General features: G+C 41.8%; 1 protein-coding gene across 3 annotated transcripts in view; it reads right to left on the bottom strand.

Moving 5' to 3' along the window:
* TMEM150C (transmembrane protein 150C) overlaps positions 1–21353 on the bottom strand; it is a 71801-nt gene that overhangs the window by 6648 nt on the left and 43800 nt on the right. For 2 of the 3 annotated variants that reach the window (XM_035004672.1, XM_035004671.1), the window contains exons 2-6: positions 8744–8833; positions 7866–7919; positions 7714–7746; positions 7001–7068; positions 322–449 (exon numbers count right to left, since the gene is read on the bottom strand). In XM_035004672.1, the coding sequence (XP_034860563.1) occupies positions 322–449; positions 7001–7068; positions 7714–7746; positions 7866–7919; positions 8744–8823 (363 nt within the window). In that variant the 5' untranslated portion in view covers positions 8824–8833. Of the gene's footprint in view, positions 1–321; positions 450–7000; positions 7069–7713; positions 7747–7865; positions 7920–8743; positions 8834–15619; positions 16017–21353 lie in introns of all 3 variants that reach the window. The other variant, XM_035004669.1, reaches the window with a different exon arrangement.

Below are 21353 nucleotides of genomic sequence, written 5' to 3'. Positions count from 1 at the left end.
CTAGAAAGTTACATCAGGAGACAATTTTTTATGAGAAAAAGTGTAAAGCACTTTGAAATCCTCTCTAGAAGATACACAGCGATTGTAGAGGCTACTTTTCCCCATAGCTGTGCCGTACTTCCAGTGCAGAGTGAGCACCCTCACACGTGCAATGCGAACATCAGCAGACGGGGCCGAAGACCAGAAGGACTGACTGCTGGAGGACCTGTGCTTAATAGGAACCACCACTAGCATTATTTAAAAGATTTGTGCAGAATCAGTGGCTATGACCATCCTCTAGGCGAAGGGGGAGAAGGAGGTGAAAAAGGCCAAATGAAGTACCTGAAAATTACCAAGTAAGGTCATTCCAAAGGAGGCCAGACACAGCGCCACCAATCCACTAATATTCAGCCATGGATTTAAAACCTTGGGTTTCAGCTGTATGAAGCGCAGAACAGCTACCACGAGAGCTGGGGATAAAACAAAATGTTAACATTTAAAAATCTAAATCATGCAGCTAGATTCTGAGGCAGAGTTCTAAAGCCCCAGTGTGCGAGGTTAAACTTTGCGCCATGGTGCACTTTTAAGTCTCTGAAATGGCAGATAATTTCTAAAAGAAATTTTCCACGTGATGCTTATGATTATTTGGATGTTTATTATGCCTACCCTGGGGGAGGCAGAGAGGAGTTGAAACAGCAGTGCTGTATGTTATTTGAGTGGTGCAAGGGTTGTTCACAGAGTTTTCAAAAACAAGGTCAGCCCAGGACACACTGGCTTAGGAGAACATCGCAGAGGCCTCACACAACAATTAAGACAGGAATAAAGACAATCCATGGCTCAAGAGTTCACTAATTCACCCCCCCCCTTTAGTTTCACAGTGTTAGAGCAGACATGGCAGGAAGACACAGGGAAGAAGATGGGTCCACCTTCAGGCACACCTGCTGGTCTCTGTGCCAGAAATCATTCCTGGGGATAGGAAGAAGACAAGGCAAGTGTACAAATCCCTTGATTACTGGTTTATTCCCACTTCCCTCTAATTCTATCTGGAGGTGTCCACTGTCAAAGGATAAGGATAGTCGATCTAAATTAGAGCAGTTACAGTAATCAAATTATGAAATCTGAATTTTAACATAGATCTGGGGGCTTGGTATGTACTAAAAATCACGCTGATTATATGATGAAAGCTCAATACTTCTATGATGTTACTCACTTTGAAAGCCCACTCCATCTTTTGAAGCAAATTGTTATGGGAGAATCAGAAAGAATGAAGGAATTTACCTAGATTTAAACCTGACTTCTTTTTTTTAAGGTTTTATTTATTTAAGTAATCTCTATACCCCATGTGGGGTTCGAACTCACAACCCTGAGATCAAGAATCACATGCTCTTCCAACTGAGCCAGCCAGGCATACCTCAAACCTGACTTCTAATAGTAACCTTGAGGATGGTCCATACCCAAGCCATGAATATAAGGATCCCCTTTTAGTAATTGCTTAGTGCAGGGGTATTTTCATATTTATGCAAAAAGCTGGGAGAGGTTAGTCTACAAATAAGTGAAAAAGAGTGCTTGCAGTTAATATAAGTTATATCTACATATAAGGAAATGCACTTTCTACTTCCTAAGACCATTTATTTTGACATTAAGGTTTAACAGGGAAGACAATTAGAAATTCAAGAATTATCCTATTTATACAGCAATTAAGTAGGTAATTATTTGCTAAAGGTTTTTTTTTTTTTTTTTAAGATTTTATTGATTTATCTTGACAGAGAGAGAGAGACAGTGAGAAAGCGAACACAAGCAGGGGGAGTGGGAGATGGAGAAGCAGGCTTCCCGCCGAGCAGGGAGCCTGATGTGGGACTCGATGTGGGATCCCACATCCCACTCATGTGGGATCATGACCTGAGCCGAAGGCAGACGCTTAACGACTGGGCCACCCAGGCGCCCCTTCTTAAAGGTTTTTATCTTCATTATAGGCCCTTATTAGTAGTCATTAATAAAGAAAACCCTTCCATAAATTTGCATTTCCTATATTTGCTGAATGTCATAATGTGAAGTTACAAAGTTAAGCTCAGCAAGTTGATTTTCAGTTCCAAGTACCTCTGATCAAAGAGTGGTGTATACAACTTGGTTAAGATTTGGATTTTAGAAACAAAATAGTAGTAAACTGTAATTTATAAAATCTCAAATTGTTCAGCTCTGATTTAGCTTTTAGTATATTTATGCTTCATCTAACTCCCACTAGAGGTCATAGAATTTATAAATGATACTTGAGTTGAAAGAGTTCAAACCTAATGGTTTGAGGGACCTAGTTAGAAATTATAATATATCAGAGTCTATTAATAATGACAACAAGTATCCTAGAGGATGAAAAAATCAGCACAACTTCTTCCTACTTTTTAAAATGGGAATAGGAGGAGGAAGCGGAGAGGAGAAATTCCACATAAGCCCTAAGTGATCATCAGATAAAGAGGTCACTAGGTTAAGACCAGAATCCTCAACACAGGGCACCACAGGAGACAGTTGCTATTAACTGTGTATGGATATTAGGACACAATGACCACATACCAAGACAGCACATTTCATTTCTTTTAAAAATGACTAGTGAGGGCGCCTGGGTGGCTTAGGCGGTTAAGCGTCTGCCTTCGGCTCAGGTCATGATCCCAGGGTCCTGGGATGGAGCCCCCGCTTCGGGCTCCCTGCTCAGTGGGGAGCCTGCTTCTCCCTCGGCCACTCCTCCTGCTTGTACTCAATCTCTCTCTGTCAAATAAATAAATAAAAATCTTTAAAAACACTTAAATTAAAATGACTAGTGGAAAGTATTACTCTAGCAGCTCTGGATGTCATTTAATTTGGGGGAATAGGATCGTACTAGAACTTCGGCTTAAGCCCTAAAGCACTGCTGAGGCAGACACAGATGGCCCTCCTTGTTGACCTGTCAGGTCGGTTTGTTCCCTTGCGCCCAGAGCAAGAGCGTCAGTGGCCATATTCTGTGTTACTCATTTCTCCCTGGTAAACACAGGACATGTATCATCTTCTGGTCTCAGCCCTGCTAGCCTTCCCACTTGTAATATGATGATAAATCATTTTATCATGAACAGATGATGAAATTAAGCAGGAAACAGAAACCTACTTGGAGACATGAATTCAACCCAACACTCCTAACTTCCAGAACAGCATTCCAAACACCACACTCTGCCCTCTTTACCTATTAACGCCATTGTTAATCAGCTCAGACTAGGCAGATTTTCCTTCAAAAATAGATTCTATGGGCAACTGGCTGGCTCAGTCAGTAGAGCGTGTGACTCCTGATCTCAGGGTTGTGAGTTCAAGCCCCACGTTGGTCATAGAGGCTACATTAAAAAAAAAAAAAAAAAAAAAGATTCTAGTTGAAATTTTAAGGTGGTGGAAATTACAAGCTTCTGGTCCTTTAACAGTTTTATTAACAGGTTTAATGGAGGCAAGATTCAGATTATCGGTTATTAAGTCCTTTTCAACCAAGTAATGATTTAATTATACATGCTTGAGAAAGACTTCTGGGCAGTGGGGTGATTTCAAAGCTGTCTTTATATATACTGAACAATTTTTTACTACATTAATGTTCTGATCAGAAGATATGTCTTTTAGTTTCATTAAAAATTTTAGATTTTAGGGGCACCTGGGTGGCTCAGTAGGTTAAGTGTCTGCTTTCGGCTCAGGTCATGATCCCAGGGTGCTGTGACCGAGCCCTGCATGGGGCTCCCTGCTCATCAGGGAGTCTGCTTCTCCCTCTCCCGCTCCCCCTGCTTGCTCTCTCTCTTTCTCTGTCAAATAAATAAATAAAATCTTTAAAAAAATTTTTAGATTTTATTAACAGTTTTAGAAAAGATTTTTAAAACCCACCCTTCTGTTGTTTATGGTATTTGGAATAGTCCTTTGCTATGTAAGTATCCCCTATTTATCTATATTAAAAGAACACAAAGAGTAGAATAATTGCCTATTTTCTTTACTAAATTTTTTATTGTGAGGCTGACTGGGCCTTTATTTTTATCTATTTATTTTTAAAGTGGCTCCACACCCCATGTGAGGCTTGAACTCACAACCCTGAGATCAAGAGTCGCACGCTTTCCCGACTGAGCCAGCCAGGCGCCTCTGGTCAGGCTTTTAAAGTTCAAACTCAAAACAGCAGCTCTTCATTGCAGTTCTAAATTGGTGCCTGGCCAAATTCTTTGTTCATTTGTTTAGTTTTATTGTTTGTGCATCAATAATTCCTATTTATGACTGCAGTAGAACCCAGCAATCAGTGTGTTTTGGCTGAAGGAGGGGGAGCAGCTGCTATTAAGTGACTGAGATCATTCAGCCTATCAGCTTTATCCTCACAACCTGTTCAGGGCAGAAAAGAATATTCCTTTCAAGAAATTTGTCTTAGGTCTCTTTCCCCGCCGCCCCGGGGGAAATAAAAGTGTGGATTTGGGACAAAGTGCATAACTAATTGGGTAAAGAAAATAATTGAGTTCGATCTTTGATTAGTACATCAAAAAGACAGAAGATCGTTGCTAACTGATTTTAATAAATGCTACACTGACGCACTTGTAGATTGTAAATTAGAATCTAGATTTCTGCCAAAAAGCAGTGATTTCTAGGCAGTCCACGTTGTTCCTTAAAGTCAATAATGCCATCTAAAGTAATAGTCCGAGGTCTAACAGGGACTGGCCTGAGGAGATGAAAGCCTCCTCCACTTGGAGCAAGAATCATTAGTAAATGGATTCTTCTTCACTCCCAGAGTTGATAAATAAATAATTGTTGGTTTCCTCCCACTGAACACTAATCTTCATCAGTTTCGTGTCTACCAGATGGCACCGAAAATGCTGGAAGATAATAAAGAATAAACACTGGATACTGCAATACCTCAGAGCAAGCACTAGTAAAGGCTTAAGTGCTTCTTGCTGGAACAGGGGAGGACCAGAGAATAAGATGATGACGAATGTCATCTGGAGGAGGGGAGCTTGTTTTCATTACTTTGTTTTTGGAAATGCTTTTATAATTAGTTAATCATAAGCTTTATATCTGGATACATTTGTGAGCTGTGCAAATTGGCATTTTGAAGATTACACACTAAAGACTATGGAGAAATATCAATTTGTCTTAAGAATGTGAAGGAAGCAATATGTGGCTTCCAACATGTTCATTGGTGTCTTCAAAGCCCAAGTGGAGGACAAACAGCTTGTGACAGCTTTTTAATAAGGGCAGTCTCCTGTGTCTCGTGATTAGATGAGGTGGTATTTGCAAAGCACTTAGCATTATGCCTGGAATATAAATGACTGCTATTAATTATTGCTATTATTGCACCCCGTGGGGAAGATCATATGAGTAGGTACCAACCTGCAGGCCTACTTGGTGTGACTGCAGGCTGACTGGGAAAGGTCCCTGACCCTGCAATTCAAGATTCTCTCTCGGGGCGGAGGGGGGGAGCTGGGGGGTGGTGGTGGTGGTGTTCTCTTAAATGCAAATAGCTCCTTAGCAGTCATTTATGCCTTGGTGTCAAGAGTAGGGAAAAAAAGGTGAGAATTAAAGCTCATGATAGCTGAGGCTGATGGCAGGGAAGACAGAACCTGACTGGCCAGGACTGACACTGGTGCCCAGGTGTGCATCAGCTGCAGTAAGTACTGCCTTTTCCAGAACTGGGGAATAGCTAGGACATGAAAATCCTGCCTACCAAGGACACGACGAGGAGAGTTCTTCAAAGACTCAGCAACTTCGGCATTAGGGTTGTATCTGACCTCCTCCTTAGTGGTGGCGTGGCAGTCCATGCCTTCCAGACATCTCCTGCTCAGGCAAAATGGGCTATGTTTTGGGGACGCCTGGGTGGTGAAAGGTTTTGACCCACATAGAGTTAGCTCCAGGGAGGAACTTTAGTAACTGCAGACAAGTCCCCAGTGTGCTTCTCATTGAACTTCACGGGTTCAAGAGAGGCCTCCTGGGCCTCCCTGGGAACGTTCTCCACGTTTCTCATGTTTTGAGCCTTCTATACCAAGATTGTGCCTATGTTGCGTGTTGGACCAACCATCTCCCTTGATTTTCCAGTGAGTTCTATAGGTCTTTCCTTTTCCTACAGCAAACGTTAAAAAAATAACATCTTAAAAATGAGAACTTTTTGGGGGTGGAGTTCTACATAGATGAAATAATAGGTCACCTCTTTGGGGGACAGATGCCACCAAGGCTGAAATTCTCACCATCCAAAAGAACCATTTCCAGAAAGCAGTTGTTGAAAAATTTAGCTATCACCGGCCCATCCCCTACAGCATGCCAACGATGATATTAGCTGACCCTTTGAAAGACACCGAGGAGACTGGCCTTGGGGAGATGGTATACAAGGGGGACGTGGGAAAGGACAGAGAGAATGGCTGGTTCCCTCAATCCTCAGAAGGAAACACTCACAGAACAAAGCGGACAGGATATGAAATGATGGTCTTGGGCCCTGAAGGAAAAGGACGGAACAGGGACCAGACCTGAGTACCAAAGGTTTCTTCTTTTTTTTTTTTAACCTACATTTCCACTTGCGATCTTGGTATGTGTATATATATACAGGAGACAGCATCACCCATGTCAATGCTGACCTTTAGATCTAAAGACAGTGTCTCCACACATCAATATTTATCACAAAGCCCAGGCATTTGTCATCCTTGCCAGTGAAGAAATAAATAAGGCATTCTTTTTAACACAAATGTATTGCACGATTACTACATTGTCATGCAGGAATTTTATGGCACGTGAAATACAGTATTTCACGTGGCAATAGAAATACAGTCAAGAATACACTGAAATGATAAAGATGATAAGGGGAAGAGAAGATGTAAGGTAAGCAAGGTGAACATGAAAGTACGAGAAAAAAGACCCTCAAAACGAAAAGCCAGCTTCAGCATATTGACATGATACGATACCAAATTATCAGCTAAGCCCACCGTGCTTTTGATGTGGGCTTGGGAGGATTTAAAATAAAAAAGAAAGGTACAAAGCACATCAAGCATTCTTTCACTCTTCTTACCTAGGAATGCTGCCATGTTCATGACTTGACTAAACACACAGCTTGCAGGAGGCTCGTCACCTGCAATACTTGAAAATAATGACATGTTTTATTACTACTATCTTTTTTTTTTAAAGATTTTATTTATTTATTTGAGACAGAGAGAATGAGAGAGACAGAGAGCACATGAGAGGGGGGAGGGTCAGAGGGAGAAGCAGGCTCCCCGCCGAGCAGGGAGCCCGATGTGGGACTCGATCCCAGAACCCTGGGATCATGACCTGAGCCGAAGGCAGTCGCTTAACCAACTGAGCCACCCAGGCGCCCTATTACTACTATCTTAAAATCTGCCACCTTCAATGGTCTGTGTCCCTTCAAAATTCGTATGTCGAGATCCTAACCCCCAATGTGATGCTATGAGGAGGTGGGGCTTTGGGAGATGCTCAGGTCATGACGGTCGAGCCCTTCTGAGTGGGATTAGTGCCCTTATAAAAGAGATCCCAGAGAGCTGTCTCGTCCCCTTTCTGCCGTGGGAGGGCACAATCAGAGGATGGCCATCTACAACCCAGAAGAGGGCCCTCATCAAGACCTGACTGCTGGCGCCCTGATCTTGGACCTCCAGCCTCCCGAGGAGCTGTGAGACATAAATTTTTGTTTATTAGCCACCCAGTAGCCCAAATTAAGTCATCTCCCAACTTCTCCTAGGATCCAACAGATCAGAAGAGCTATCGAGTTACCTTATATAGGGTGCGTGCTTCACGCCCGGTTTCCTGGAAAAGAAAAAGCACAAGTTAAAGTACAGTCATTTGTGCACAGTTTAACCTCACCAGTGGCAAAAGTTTTATTAAGTCTATTGATAAACAACGAATTACCCAGAGATTGGCTTTACCTTTCAGCTGAATTTAATGGGAAAATTTTGTCATCTTCCACAGCTATAAAGTATCTACGAAGAAAGAACAAGTAAAGTTTATAAAACAAAGAAAATTTTTTTAAAAGACTCATTTGTTTCCCAGTTTTACTAGATTAGTCACATTAGATCATATTCATTGTTTTTCCCAGCTGGGAAAAAACTCTTTTGCTATAATGTTTACCTACAGATCACTTATAAGGCTCTTTACAATTCAAATGTGATTATTAATACTATTTCTTGAAAATTCAAGAAATAGTATTAATTACCCTCCAAATTGATGGTAATCATTATAATCTGGAAACTGGGAAAACAAAGAAATAAGACCTTACAACTTTGAGGAAACTAAAATTAGAATTCAAATTTTCTAATTTCTCAGGAGTGTACCCACCTCTCTCAGTGAACAGCAAGGAACTAAAATAATTTGCTGGAAGTGAAATAGTACTTGAAATAAGCAAGTGTGGGAGCATTTTGTGATAAGCTGATACCAAACCCAGTCATACCGGACTATGCACTGGACTGTGAATGGAATCTTAAGCATGTGAGAATAATGAGCAAATCTTGAAAATAATGAATCCCTATCACCAGTTTATAGAACGTTCATTACCGAAAGAACACGGGAACACAAAATAAAACCAGTATTCTTCACTACCTGCTTTGCATAATTTATTACTCACTCTTGCTCTTTACTTTGGGTAATAGAAGGGAAGACAAATGGGGACTTTAGCAAGGTCGAATTAGTAAACATTATTTTAAAGTATTTATAAATACACTTATATAGCTATGCCATATACTATCAAAACTACATTTTGATCTACACTGCACCGAGTCCTTAAATAATTAAATAAGAGAATACTCACACTATCCATAATCCAGCTGAAGTAAACAAAGTAAATACAAGAGGTAAAAACATCCATACGCTGCACTTCTTCCCATCCATGCCTGTATCACTGAAATAAAATCAACAGGCATTAATAACTAAGGCAAAAATTCACCTTACTCTTTCAGGGCGGAAAGGGAGTTTAACTGAAAAGTAGTGTGTTTTATGAAACCAGGATCCAAATCAATCTATTACTGCCACTTACACTCGTGGAAGTCCCATGAACAGTTAACAAGGATGATAGTTGTCCAGCATTAACTTAAATATTCCAGAGCCTTAGTTGAGAACTAAATGGGAAACTTCTCATAAACACAGTTATCCTTATATGAGCATCAATATTTTTAAGCAAGGACAAAAGGGTTTGGGTTAGGACTTTCAGAAGAGCTAGGTACCAAAGCTTATTCCAACCTACTTTTAGTGTGATTATTAACAGTTTTGGATTTATGGCTCTATGGATCTGGCACGTACATATGTCTACAGCTTGGCAGATAAGAATGCTAGAAACAAATGCTTACTAAATAAATTAGCAATGCAGGAGGAAATGACAAATGCTTTGCAAATCTGAACTTTTCTCATGACATGTTATTGAGCAACTATCTCCAAAGACTCTAAAGATGAATTTCAGGAAAACAATGCGTTGTGAATAATTTTAAATTAACTCCAGTGAACACAGTGGGGAACAAGAATAGATGTGAGGCATTTTGGATGTTATATTTGAAAGCGAAAATAAATGAATAAAAAGATTCCCCAGATAAATGGAAGTGAAAAAGAGAAGCTGCAGGGGTGTCTATGAGAAATTGACCTCCACAGGTGACCTGCCAAACAGAAGAATAATGTAATTAATAGGTATCTCTAAGAAGCTATCACTGCTCATTATTTTGAGTTTTCCAGTGAACCACCAGTTGCTTACGAGTTTGAACCAGCACTGCTACATATCTGAGCACCTCCGTGATACCTGCTTTTGCACGCTGACACTCCCTGGACCTCCCAAGTCCTGGAATCAGAAAACTAACATGGCCCTCCCTGGAGGCTGGCGACGGGTAAGGTGTCAGGAAGGTCTTGGTTACCAGAAATCACCTGCCTGATAAAGGAGATCTTTCAGGTGAGGGGACACACACCCGAACCTAATAATGTATCTGTGACCAGTCGTGGTATGGTCTAAACAGCTGTCTGGGTAGGGATGTTAAATAAATGACAGTAGCTAAGAGTTGAAAGACATTAGAACTGGGGCGCCTGGGTGGCTCAGATGGTTAAGCGTCTGCCTTCGGCTCAGGTCATGATCCCAGGGTCCTGGGATCGAGCCCCACATCGGGCTCCCTGCTCCGCGGGAAGCCTGCTTCTCCCTCTCCCGCTCCCCCTGCTTGTGTTCCCTCTCTCCCTGTGTCTCTCTCTGTCAAATGAATAAATGAAATCTTTAAAAAAAAAAAAGACATTAGAACCACTTTCAATCAATTTAATCCAGTCTACTCCGATCCAATCCAATGCACAAGGATTGACATCCTGCTTGTGCCACATACCACACCAGGTGGTGGAAATAACTGGGGTGAAGTCTCATGAATACAACTGTTTATGTGTAACAGTCTATTCAATATAGAAAAGCTATCGTAGGAACCAGCAGCGCCTACCCAGTGTGTGTCATACAGGAGGATGATGAACCTTTGAAGCACATCCACTCTGGCTGGTCAGTGTCTGTGCATTTATTTATGTCCGGAAATCGTGGGCTTATAATAAAGCTATCAGTTTTGCTAAAAAAAAAATAATAATTTCATCATTAGCCAAAGAGGTAGCACGAGTACAGAAAACTGGAATGTGGATTGAGCCTGCAAACCCATTATTCCACATCTGCCCCCGAAATCGGATGCTCGGACAGCATGAGCACAGATGAAATAGTTACACTGGAAGAAGAGTTCAGAGACCTAGTTCTCAACCTTAACGTTGCCAGTAATCAACTCTCTGGGTCTGGGCCAGTTACTTACATCTGTAACACCATTTCCCCAACTTGCTGCATGAAGACTGAATTTTAAAAGAGGGAGGACATCAAAGACTGTGCCCTCACACGGGAGTAGTACCCTAGAGGTTAACCTAAGCACGGTATCTTCTCTGTCTGCAGGAACAGAATGCTCCAGCGTACGAGAATCATCAGCCTGCAGGCAACCCATGCCTCTTAAGCATTTTTACAATAGAGTGGTGAACAAATCAGTGCCGACGTGTTCATGTACAGGGGGGAATACAACTGCCAAATGGACAGATACTCACACTGGTTCCCCTTTTGGAACCTCTATCTGGGCAATCAAAGTGTGGAAGCAGGAAAGTAGAATGAAGAGAGTTAACGAGCTAATTCTAAGAGCACAGCATCAAGCTACAACAGTTTTATGTGCTTGCTGCCTCTAAAGAGCAGTATGGTGGAATGGAAATGGTATGGTGGTGCATAGGCCTGAAATCCACCTCTGTCACTCACCACGTGTGTGATCTCTGGCTTGTTATTTCATCTCTTAAGCCTTAGTAAGTATGCTGATAACTTCATATTTGGGAGGATTGTGCTGAGAATTAATGACGATGCAGGTAGAGCACCTCACCCATAATACCCATACTCCGGAAGTGGCAGCCGTCCCAAGCAGATCAATGCCAGTGTGAGGCCGAGGTACTTGCCCTCCAAGGCAGGGCTCAGGACAGCTTAATACAATCTTCCTCTCTGGGCTCCTGCTTTTCTAGAAGAATGCAGACATCCTCCCTGAGATCCTTTGATATCTTTCAGTATGCATTGCTCTTTTTTTTTTTTAAGATTTTTTATTTATTTATTTGAGAGAGAGAATGAGATAGAGAGAGAGAGCATGAGACAGGGAAGGGTCAGAGGGAGAAGCAGACTCCCTGCTGAGCAGGGAGCCCGATGCGGGACTCGATCCCGGGACTCCAGGATCATGACCTGAGCCGAAGGCAGTCGCTCAACCAACTGAGCCACCCAGGCGCCCTGCATTGCTCTTCTTATTGTCAAAGCATCTAATATGGCTAATGGCTACTGTTCTAAATTATTTTATTTTTACTAGTTTAATTCTTTTTATTTAAAAAAATTTTTATTTATTTGAGAGAGAGAGAAGAGAGAGAGAGAGCACAAGCAAGGGGAGTGGGAGAGGGAGAAGCAGACTCCCCACTGAGCAGGGAGCCTGACGTGGGTCTCGATCCCAGGACCCTGAGATCATGACCTGAGCCGAAGGCAGATGCTTAACCGACTGAGCCACCCAGGCGCCCCTACTAGTTTAATTCTCATAGGGCAAACTAATACCAAATTCTGGGAAAACCATAAGGTAAGGCTTGCCTAACGATAGATGAAATTGCTCTTTCTTAACCTCAAGGGATGCCTTGGGAGGTAAAAAGAATAAGTCTATGGATAATGGTATCGTTAGCTTCCAATGGAACTACTGTGGAGCTTCTTCAGAATTTTACGTTGGTCACGCTGTTCTTGCCGGGGTGGTGATAATGGCAAATTCACATGCTGTTGTAAGAAATAATACACAGAGATCCTGTATATCCTTCTATCTCCTCGATGATAACATCCTGTCCAACCATATATTGACATTGATACAATCCTTGACTTCATCTAGATTTCACCAGTTTTATATGTACTCCTTTCTGTGTGTGTGTATTTAGTTTTATGCAATTTTACCACATGTGTAGATTTGTATGATCACCACCACAGTCCAGATATAGAACATACAGTTGCTCCTAAAAGGGGAACCAATATGGCATGAGTTGCAGGACCTTAAGAATTCCTTTTGTTGCTCTTTTATAATCACACCCACCTTCCTTCCCCACACCCTCCTTTCTAATCCCTGGCAACCATGAATCCTGTCTCCATTTCTATGATTTTATCATTTCAAAATGTTATACAAGTGGAATCGTATAGTATGCAACCTTTGGGATTGACTTTTTTCTACTCAACGTAATTCCCTGGAGATTCATCTACGGTTTGTGTTTATCAGTAGTTTGGTACCTTTTATTGTTGGGTAGCATTCTGTGGTATGCATCTACAAATTACTTATTCATCCATTACAGGACATCTGGGTTGTTTCAAGTTTTTGGTTATTGCAAATAAAGAAGCTATAGAAAATTAGCATATGGGTGTTGGTGTCAATGTAAGTTTTTATTTCTCCGGACTAAATTCCCACAACTGCAAGTACTGGGTTGTATGATAATTGCATGTTGAGTTTTTGGGGTTTTTTTTTAAAGATTTTATTTATCTATTTGACAGAGAGAGAGCACACGAGCAGGGAGAGGGGCAGAGGGAGAGGGAGAAGCAGACTCCCAGCCAAGCAGGGAGCCCGATGCAGGGCTCAATCCCAGGACCCTGGGATCATGACCTGAGCTGAAGGCCGACGCTTAACTGACTGAGTCACCCAGGCACCCCTGCATGTTTAAAGAATCTGTCAACCTTTTTCCAGAGTAGTTGTATCATTTTACATTCCTGCCAGCAGTGCACGAAGGGCTGTAATTTCTACACATCCTCACCAATGTTAGTTATTTTCTGTAGCCATTTGATTTGCATTTCCCTAATGATCAGTGATGTTGAGTGTCTTTTCATGTGCTTATTGGCCATTTATGTATCTTTGGAGAAATGTCTACTCATGTCTTCTGCATATTTTTAAATTGGGCTGTTTGGTTTTTCTATTGTTGAGTGGTAGGAGTTTTTTGGGGTTTTTTTTGTAAAGATTTCATTTATTTATTTTGAGAGAGAGAGAGAGAGCACAAGCAGGGGGAGGGGCAGAGGCAGAGGGAGAAGCAGGCTCCCTGTCAAGCAAGGAGCCCGATGTGGGACTCGATCCCAGGACCCTGGGATCATGAGCTGAGCTGAAGGCATACGCTTAACTGACTGAGCCACCTAGGCGTCCCAGGAATTCTTTATATATTAATATATATATTAGTTAATCTTTGGATATTAATCCCTTGTCAGATATATGATTTACAAATTTTTCTCCCATTATGTGAGTTGCCTTTTCACTCTGTTGATAGTGTCTGTCGATGCACCGAAGTTTTTAATTTTGATGAAGTCTACTTTATTTTTTCTTTTGTTTTCTGTGCTTTTGGTATTCTATCCAAGAAATCATTGTCAAATCCAACATAATGAGGCTCCCCCCTATGTTTTATTCAAGGTGTTTTAGAGCTTTAGCTCTTCCCTTTTAGGTCTTTGATCCATTTTCAGTTAATTTTTGCCAGTGGTGTAAGATAACTTCATTCATTTGCATATCCAGAACAATTTGTTTAAAAGACTCTTTTCCTCCACTGAATTGTCTTGGCACTTAACAGGGTCTTTTGCAGGGCAAAAGTTTAATTTTTTTTTTAAGTAAGCTCTATGCCCAATGTGGGGCTTGAACTCATGACCCCAAGATCAATAGTCATATGCTCTACTAATTGAGCCAGCCAGGCACCCCTGGTTATATCTATGTATGTATGTATGTATGTATGTATGTATGTATGTATCTATCATCTATCTATCTATTTGAGAGTGCAAGCTGGGGAGAGGGGAAAGGGGCAGAAGGAGAGTGAGAGAGAGAATCTTAAGCAGGCAACACTCTCAGTGCAGAGCCTGACGCGAGGCTCAATCTCAGGACCCTGGGATCATGACCTGAGCTGAAATCAAGAGTCCAATGCTTAACCAACTGAGCCACCCAGGCACCCCATGTTTATGTCTTTTTAAACTATAGATCTCTATTGTCTTATTGAAGTGGGTTAGACCCTAGACAGTTTATAAATCACTTTGACAAGGATCAGGAAATATGTGATGATCTAAGTCAGTTTTCTGAAATAGTAAAGGAAGAGTCTTGTAATGGAGAACATATACTTTAGTCATAATACACCCTACCATGCCAGGTTGTTTTGGCAACTGATAAGCATGAGCTTAAGAACAGAACAACGAAGGGTGTGTGTGTGTGTGTGTGTGTGTGTGTAAGGCTCCCTTACCTACATCACCTCCCTATCCATCTTTGAGTTATTTGGTATTGTTTCTGGTATTGTTAACCTATCAATGCCCCATCTGACATATCTTGGTCCTGTTACTTCTTTCTCCCTCCCTGGTGGGACTGTATTAACCGCAATAGAGGACTCTGTTACATATACTTTTTTCTCTTCTTGTCCAAAATAATCTATTTGTCCTTCTTTAGCCCATATGCAGCTTATAATGTGACCAAAGAAACCTGCAGTAAAGAAACAACACTGATGCATTCTCTACTCTCTGCACTGGAGGAGGATTCTGGAGGCGGCAGGAAATAACGTTTGATTTGGTGAGGTTTCATAATCCTCTCTGAGCTGTTCTGGCTTAATAAGTTTAGATATTTGACTGGAAGTACCTCTGCAAAGAATAAATGAATAGGTCTATTAAATTAACTCTCTTCACTGCCTCAGTGTTATCTGAGAATTAAAAGTTAAAACGGAGATGGTTCTCTTTCTTCTATCCTTCCAGACACCATCAAAATAAACTGGTCCATTGCTTCCAGTCACATTAGAAAGTATCACCCAAACTTTACTTACATTTCCTAACAAGGACACATTCTACCCTTTCCCTGAGCTATAGCAACACCATACCTACCAGCTAAGAGAGGACATTTTTCCTTGCCTTTTTAAGGAAAAGTGGGGGCGTGGGGAAGGAGCACTCCATGCTCCTAAGATGCTTTTATCTTTGCATTCTGAATTAAACTTTTTTTTTAGTCTGTGTAATATTTACTCCATTGATATTAATCTTCCAATAATACCTCAGAGTAAAGAAACTTAGGATAGTTCCTGTGTCCCAAATGGTAAACTCTATCTGGAACAATGGCACCTAATGAGTTTCTGACAACAGGAGGAAAAGAGCCAAAATTGCACAAACCTTCTTGAAGGGGTTCTGGCATTTAGATTTGATTTGGAAGGCTCTCCTCCAAATGGTATCATTTATCCAAATGATTTGCAAAGCTGTTATCCAGATGGTCAAATCCTCCTAGAGAGCCAATACGAGCTCTCTGTACTCTGCACATGTCTATTGTGTGTCCTTTTCTTGCAATAAGTATTTACAAAGTTTGAGTGAGCTTCACTCTCTTTCACCCCATCTGTGGCATGAGTGAGACTGCATCGTGGAGACTCGTCAGCACAGAGTCACAGGCTGAAAATGCTGCTCTGTCCCCTGCTTCTCTGAAGCTTTCCTTCTTCCTCAGAGAGAACCTGACCTGTCGCAAACATTTGTGGTGGCTCCCGCTGGTGACACTTCGGTTCTTCTGTAAGTCCTCCAGCTGTAAATCATCAAGAGAAGACCTGGCCATTTGAAAACTTACAATCTCATGAAAGCAAACAACGTGTTACTTTAAAAAAAAAAAAGATTTTATTTATTTGTCAGAGAGAGAGAGAGAGAGAATGGACACAAGCAGGGGGAGCGGCAGGCAGAGGGAGAAGCAGGCTTCCTGCTGAGCAGGGAGCCCAATGTGGGACTCAATCCCAGGACCCTGGGATCATGACCTGAGCCAAAGGCAGAAGCTTAACCTTAACCAACTGAGCCACCCAGGTGCCCCAACAAAGTGTTACTTTAAGCACACTTTACCTGGGCACCCAAGATTCCAACTACTTTAACTGACTCGAAAAAGGGGTCTTGATAAAGTTGAGGTCATATAATTATTTATACCTTTATCATCAAATTTCCAAACAGATGGTTCTTACAGTATAACCTCATGAAGCTACTGAGGTCAAAGAATACAGCATACTGTTACCAATGATAATCCTTGAAGACAAACCTTCTAGTCTATCAGCGATGGTAAAACTCCGCCAATCTACAAATGGAAAAGTAAAGCCCACTGGATCATCTTCATTTACAGATTTTACAACTTTATTGGTGAGAAACCACTTATAATAAAATATCCCCAAGGTAAGATAATATTTTCTGGGGCTGGAAAGGATTTGCCTGTTATGAGTCAGAAGGATTTTGCACAAGCTAAGATCATAGTGAGGAGGCAGCTATAGCTCAAGGACTCTGGAGCCAGATGACCATGTCTTCGAGTTTCAGCTCTGCCACAACTGCTTGTGCGAGCCTGGTTGTTAATCTCTCTCTGCCTCAGTTTCTTCGTCAGTCAAGTGGGAATAATAATGGTACTTACTCAGAAGTTTTTTTATGACGGTTGGAAATACATTGAAAGCACTGATAACTGCTTAGCATTTGATGGCTTTTCAATAAATGTTAACCATATTCCACTGCAAGTGACGTTCGGGATCTTTATCTGTTTTTTGTTTTTTGTCTTTTTAATTCTGTAATTTATCAGGAAATGAGCTCCCTGCCAAAGCAATTTTTTCTTTCTGCTCTCAGGGCCAGCTGGAATGGAACAGGAAAGATTAACGAGTCACCCACTAATAATTGGGATTGTCACAGTGTCTATGAACCAAGGGCATCCTTGATTTTTTTTTTTAACCTTTTGGGAATCTTAAGTTATTTTCCGGTCGTGTCATGAGCAAATGTGAAAGCCTTGTGTTATTTTGTAATTCATTTACAATAATAAGGGGTAATAACAAGGACTACTTGTTTTGTTTTGCTAAAATGTTTATAGGCTCTCAGATACAAATCTGCAGTACAACCAGCTCATTATGCTGACAGTAAAAATTTGCTTTCGCTGAATCCTAAGTTTGGGAAAGCATAATTTGGGTGACCTGGTGTCATCCTAAAACATATGATGTTCTTTAATTGGATGTGAACAATATTTTTCAATCAATGAGGTCAATTTTGGCCCAAAATGATTTTCGTGAGTACTGGCAAGAGAAAATATATTAATTAGTAAAAGATTTCCGTAAAATATTATCATCTCCAAAAGAACATGATGATTTCTAAGTAGAACCATGGTGACTGGTTTATCCCCAGTGCTCTCTTGATTTCTAAAAGCAGTTACCATCATTCCACTGACAGATCACTATAGGGATCCTCTCATGCTAGTGGCCCAAAGAACTCTTTCTCTCAGAAACAGATGGTAGACACTGTCCCCACACCATTTATGGAATAATCCCAGAAAGAAGCCCCTCCTACCAGGTTTTCAATTTGATATCTTCTTAGAATTTCTAAGAATTTCCCCAGAGTCCATTTATATCTTTAACAATATTTAAAAATGTTGCCCATGTGGCAGAGTTATTGCCAACCCACCAGTCATTTCTCCTCTTAGGTGACTGTCTAGTTTTAATCAGGACTGGGATGCTTTCAGCCCTGACTGATGCAAGTCATTACTGGTCTAAGCCAATCACAGCTATGTCATTCCTGCAATGCATATCTTTCCAGACCTCTTGCACCTGGCCAGTGAGAGTCAAGGGGAATTCTACTTGCTGAAGAGCAAATGAGAAGGGTTTGCATCCCTGGTAATGGAAAGCTTCTTTCACTCTTCTCCTTTCCCACTGGGGATGCTGTTGTGAAAATATGATACCTAGTGTCATGTTAGTCATCATGTAACCATGAGACAACAAAAATGATCCAAAGACAACATACTGGGGTGGCAGAGCAGAAGATGGAAAGAACGGACTCCTCGATAACATCACTGAGACACTGCACCAAACTCCCAGTATCACCAGCCACCAAAATTTGTTTAATGTGAATCAGTGAAGTCTTTAGTGCATTATTGCTGTAGGTTGGTAAAGCACCAGAATCCATTCTCCCTTCTTCCATTTTAACTGGGCAAGTGGATGCTCAACTCCACTATAATTAGCAGCCTCCTTTTCAAGGAAGGGTGGCCCTGTTTGTAAGTTCTCTCTAGGGGAATGTGAGTGACTAGTGTTCATATCACAATAGTAGAGTATCATACAGTAATAGTATTGTATTACAGAGGAAAAGGTCTCTGTTTTCTAGAGACACATACTGAAGCATTTAGGGATCAATTGTCATAATGTCTAAAATTGACTCTTAAACACTTCACCAATGGGATGATGAAAAAGTTTTGGAGGGGGCACCTGGCTGCCTCAGTCAGTGGAGCATGTGACTCTTGATCACAGGGCTGTGGGTTCAAGCCCCACGACAGGTGGAGAGATTACTTAAAAATAAAATCTTAAAAAAAGGAAAAGAAAAAGTTTTGGAAATAGAGTGGTGATGGTTGTACTACTTTGTGAATGTAATTAATGCCACTGAATTGTATACTTAAAAATGGTTAAAATGGCAAAATTTATGTTATATATATTTCACCATATAAAAAAAGTAAAAGAAACAATAGCACAGGGCGCCTGGGTGGGTCAGATGGTTAAGCGTCTGCCTTCGGCTCAGGTCATGATCCCAGGGTCCTGGGATCGAGTCCCACATTGGGCTCTCTGCTCCTTGGGAGCCTGCTTCTCCCTCTGCCTCTCTCTCTCTCTGTCTCTCATGAATAAATAAATAAAATCTTAAAAAAAAAGAAAAGAAACAATAGCACATCAAAAAAAGACACCCATGAGGATGTCTATTATCAAACACACACACACACAAAACCGCAGAAAATAGCAAGTGTTGGCGAAGACGTAGAGAAATTGGAACCCTTGTGCACCACTGCTGGGAACAGAAAATGGTGCAGCTGCTGTGAAAAACAGTGTGGAGGGTCCTGAAAACATTACACCAGGTGTTAACATATGATCCAGTACTTCCATTTCAGGCTATGAAGCCATACGGATTGAAGGCAGAGACTTGAAGAGAGATTTGCACATAAATGTTCCCAGCAGCATTTTTCACAATAGCCAAAAGGTGGAAGCAACCTAAATGCCCATCGATGGGGAAAGGGATAAACAAAATGTGAGACATATATACATACAACGGAATATTACTCAGCCTTAAAGAGGAGAGAAATTCCGACCCATGCTACAAAACGGATGACCCTTGAGGACATCTTATTAAATGAAATAAGCCAGTGATGGAAGGACACATAGTGTATGATTGCAGTTTTAGGGGCCTTTTAGGGGAGTCAAATTCACAGAGACAGAAAGTAGAATGGCTTGCCAGGGGCTGGGGAGAAAGGGGGAATGGGGACTTAATGTTTAATGGGGACAGAGTTGTAGTTTTGCAAGACGAAAAGAGTTCTGGAGATGGGTGGTGGTGATGGTTGCAGAGCAGTGGGAATGTACTGAATGCCACTGAATCACACAATTGGTTAACATGGTAAATTTTATGTTATGATATTTTACCACAGTTAAAAGAAACCGACACAGGGAAAATGTCTTACAAAAATCTGGTCTGTGTCAACAAAGTTTCTTGATTCGTTAAAAAAAGAAAGAAAGAAAACAAAACTGTCCCCTGATATGTCTGACTTGGAAAGCAGATCACATTCCGATTGCACTCAAAACCTTACGAGAAATGATTGAAAAGAACCTGCATATTAGTATGAATTAGCTGTTCTCGTTCTTAGTATGAATTATAAGAAAGAGACAGGCCTAGGGCAGGATAGACAGCTTTGCAAAGAGACAGATGCAAAAGACTGGGAAGAGTGTGGAAATTTGGGGCCCTGAAGGGTTGGAAAGGCCGGTGGCTTCTACACCTCATACAGCATGAGATTAGAGATGAGAGAAAAGCATGTTGCCCTCCTTCCAAAGTCTTTTGTTTCCGAGGCCCCAGTACGGCTGCCATTAATTTGAGAGAGGAAAGCATGGAAGCAAAGAAATAAAGCAGGCCCGAGAGCCATGACTTGGAAAGAACTTGGGGAGAGACTGCTGGTATGTGAACTGCCTGGAAATTAACAGATCCGAAGCCAGTGGAGTTTCCGAGGGAATTGTGGGTTTTGTGAAGTACTGATGCCAAGCCCATAAAACCGTGTGACCGCTGTACTCGCAGACCTCTAAATTTGCACCAGCAGGCAATGTGCCGCGAAAGCTGGACAGCCACCAAGGAGGGCAGATCCCAACACCCACTTCAGATGCGGATAACGAGGATAGGGATGTGCCCCCCCAGGGTCAGGGCCAAGGGACACACAGAGCCAGGGACGAGGGGGTCCTCCCGAAGAGCAGAATCAGGGTCCCATCGGGGAACCTCCCTCTGTAGGGCAGGGAGCCTTCCCACTGCCTGCTCTGGGATTCCAGCATGGCTGTGGGCGGGGGGCAGCTGGGTGCATTTCCTTCTCCTCTTTTTCAGATGGCAATTTTAACTGTGGTTTTCCACCCCCTGCTCTACCATTGTACGCTGAGTGTGAGTATGACGTAGAGGGACGATCACGTGCCTTTCAGTTCACAGGCTGTCAGACCATGAGGAACCACATCCAAGCTTGATGGGAAGGACTGTGCATTACCCAGAGATCGAGAACTTTCAGGTGGTACATTAATGGATGGGTTTTGCTTGTCTCGCTTGGGATGAAGAGAGAGTGTTTTACCTGTTGGAAACAGGGTGTTCAATGATATCTGGTGGCCAGAGGGACCGGACCGACTGTGCCCGGAATGTTAGCTGTCTATGAAGACCCATTCTTCCCTGTTCGAAGAATAGCTAGGTCTTTGACTGCTCAAACCCCTGTGGGCTGTGAAGTCACCATGTGACTAAATTCCTGCCAGTGGGATCTTCCTGGCCCGGCGCACACAGCTCTCAAACACTCATTTCCCATGGGCTGAGATGGTGATGAGCAGAAGAAAGAAGCTATGCTGAGCACGGCCTGGCTCTCATGAACCTC

This window comes from Mirounga leonina, unplaced genomic scaffold, assembly GCF_011800145.1.
Source record: "Mirounga leonina isolate KUSES-001 unplaced genomic scaffold, KU_Mleo_1.0 Mir_129, whole genome shotgun sequence".
NCBI lineage: Eukaryota > Metazoa > Chordata > Mammalia > Carnivora > Phocidae > Mirounga > Mirounga leonina.
This window is presented reverse-complemented; position numbering and strand designations above follow the sequence as displayed.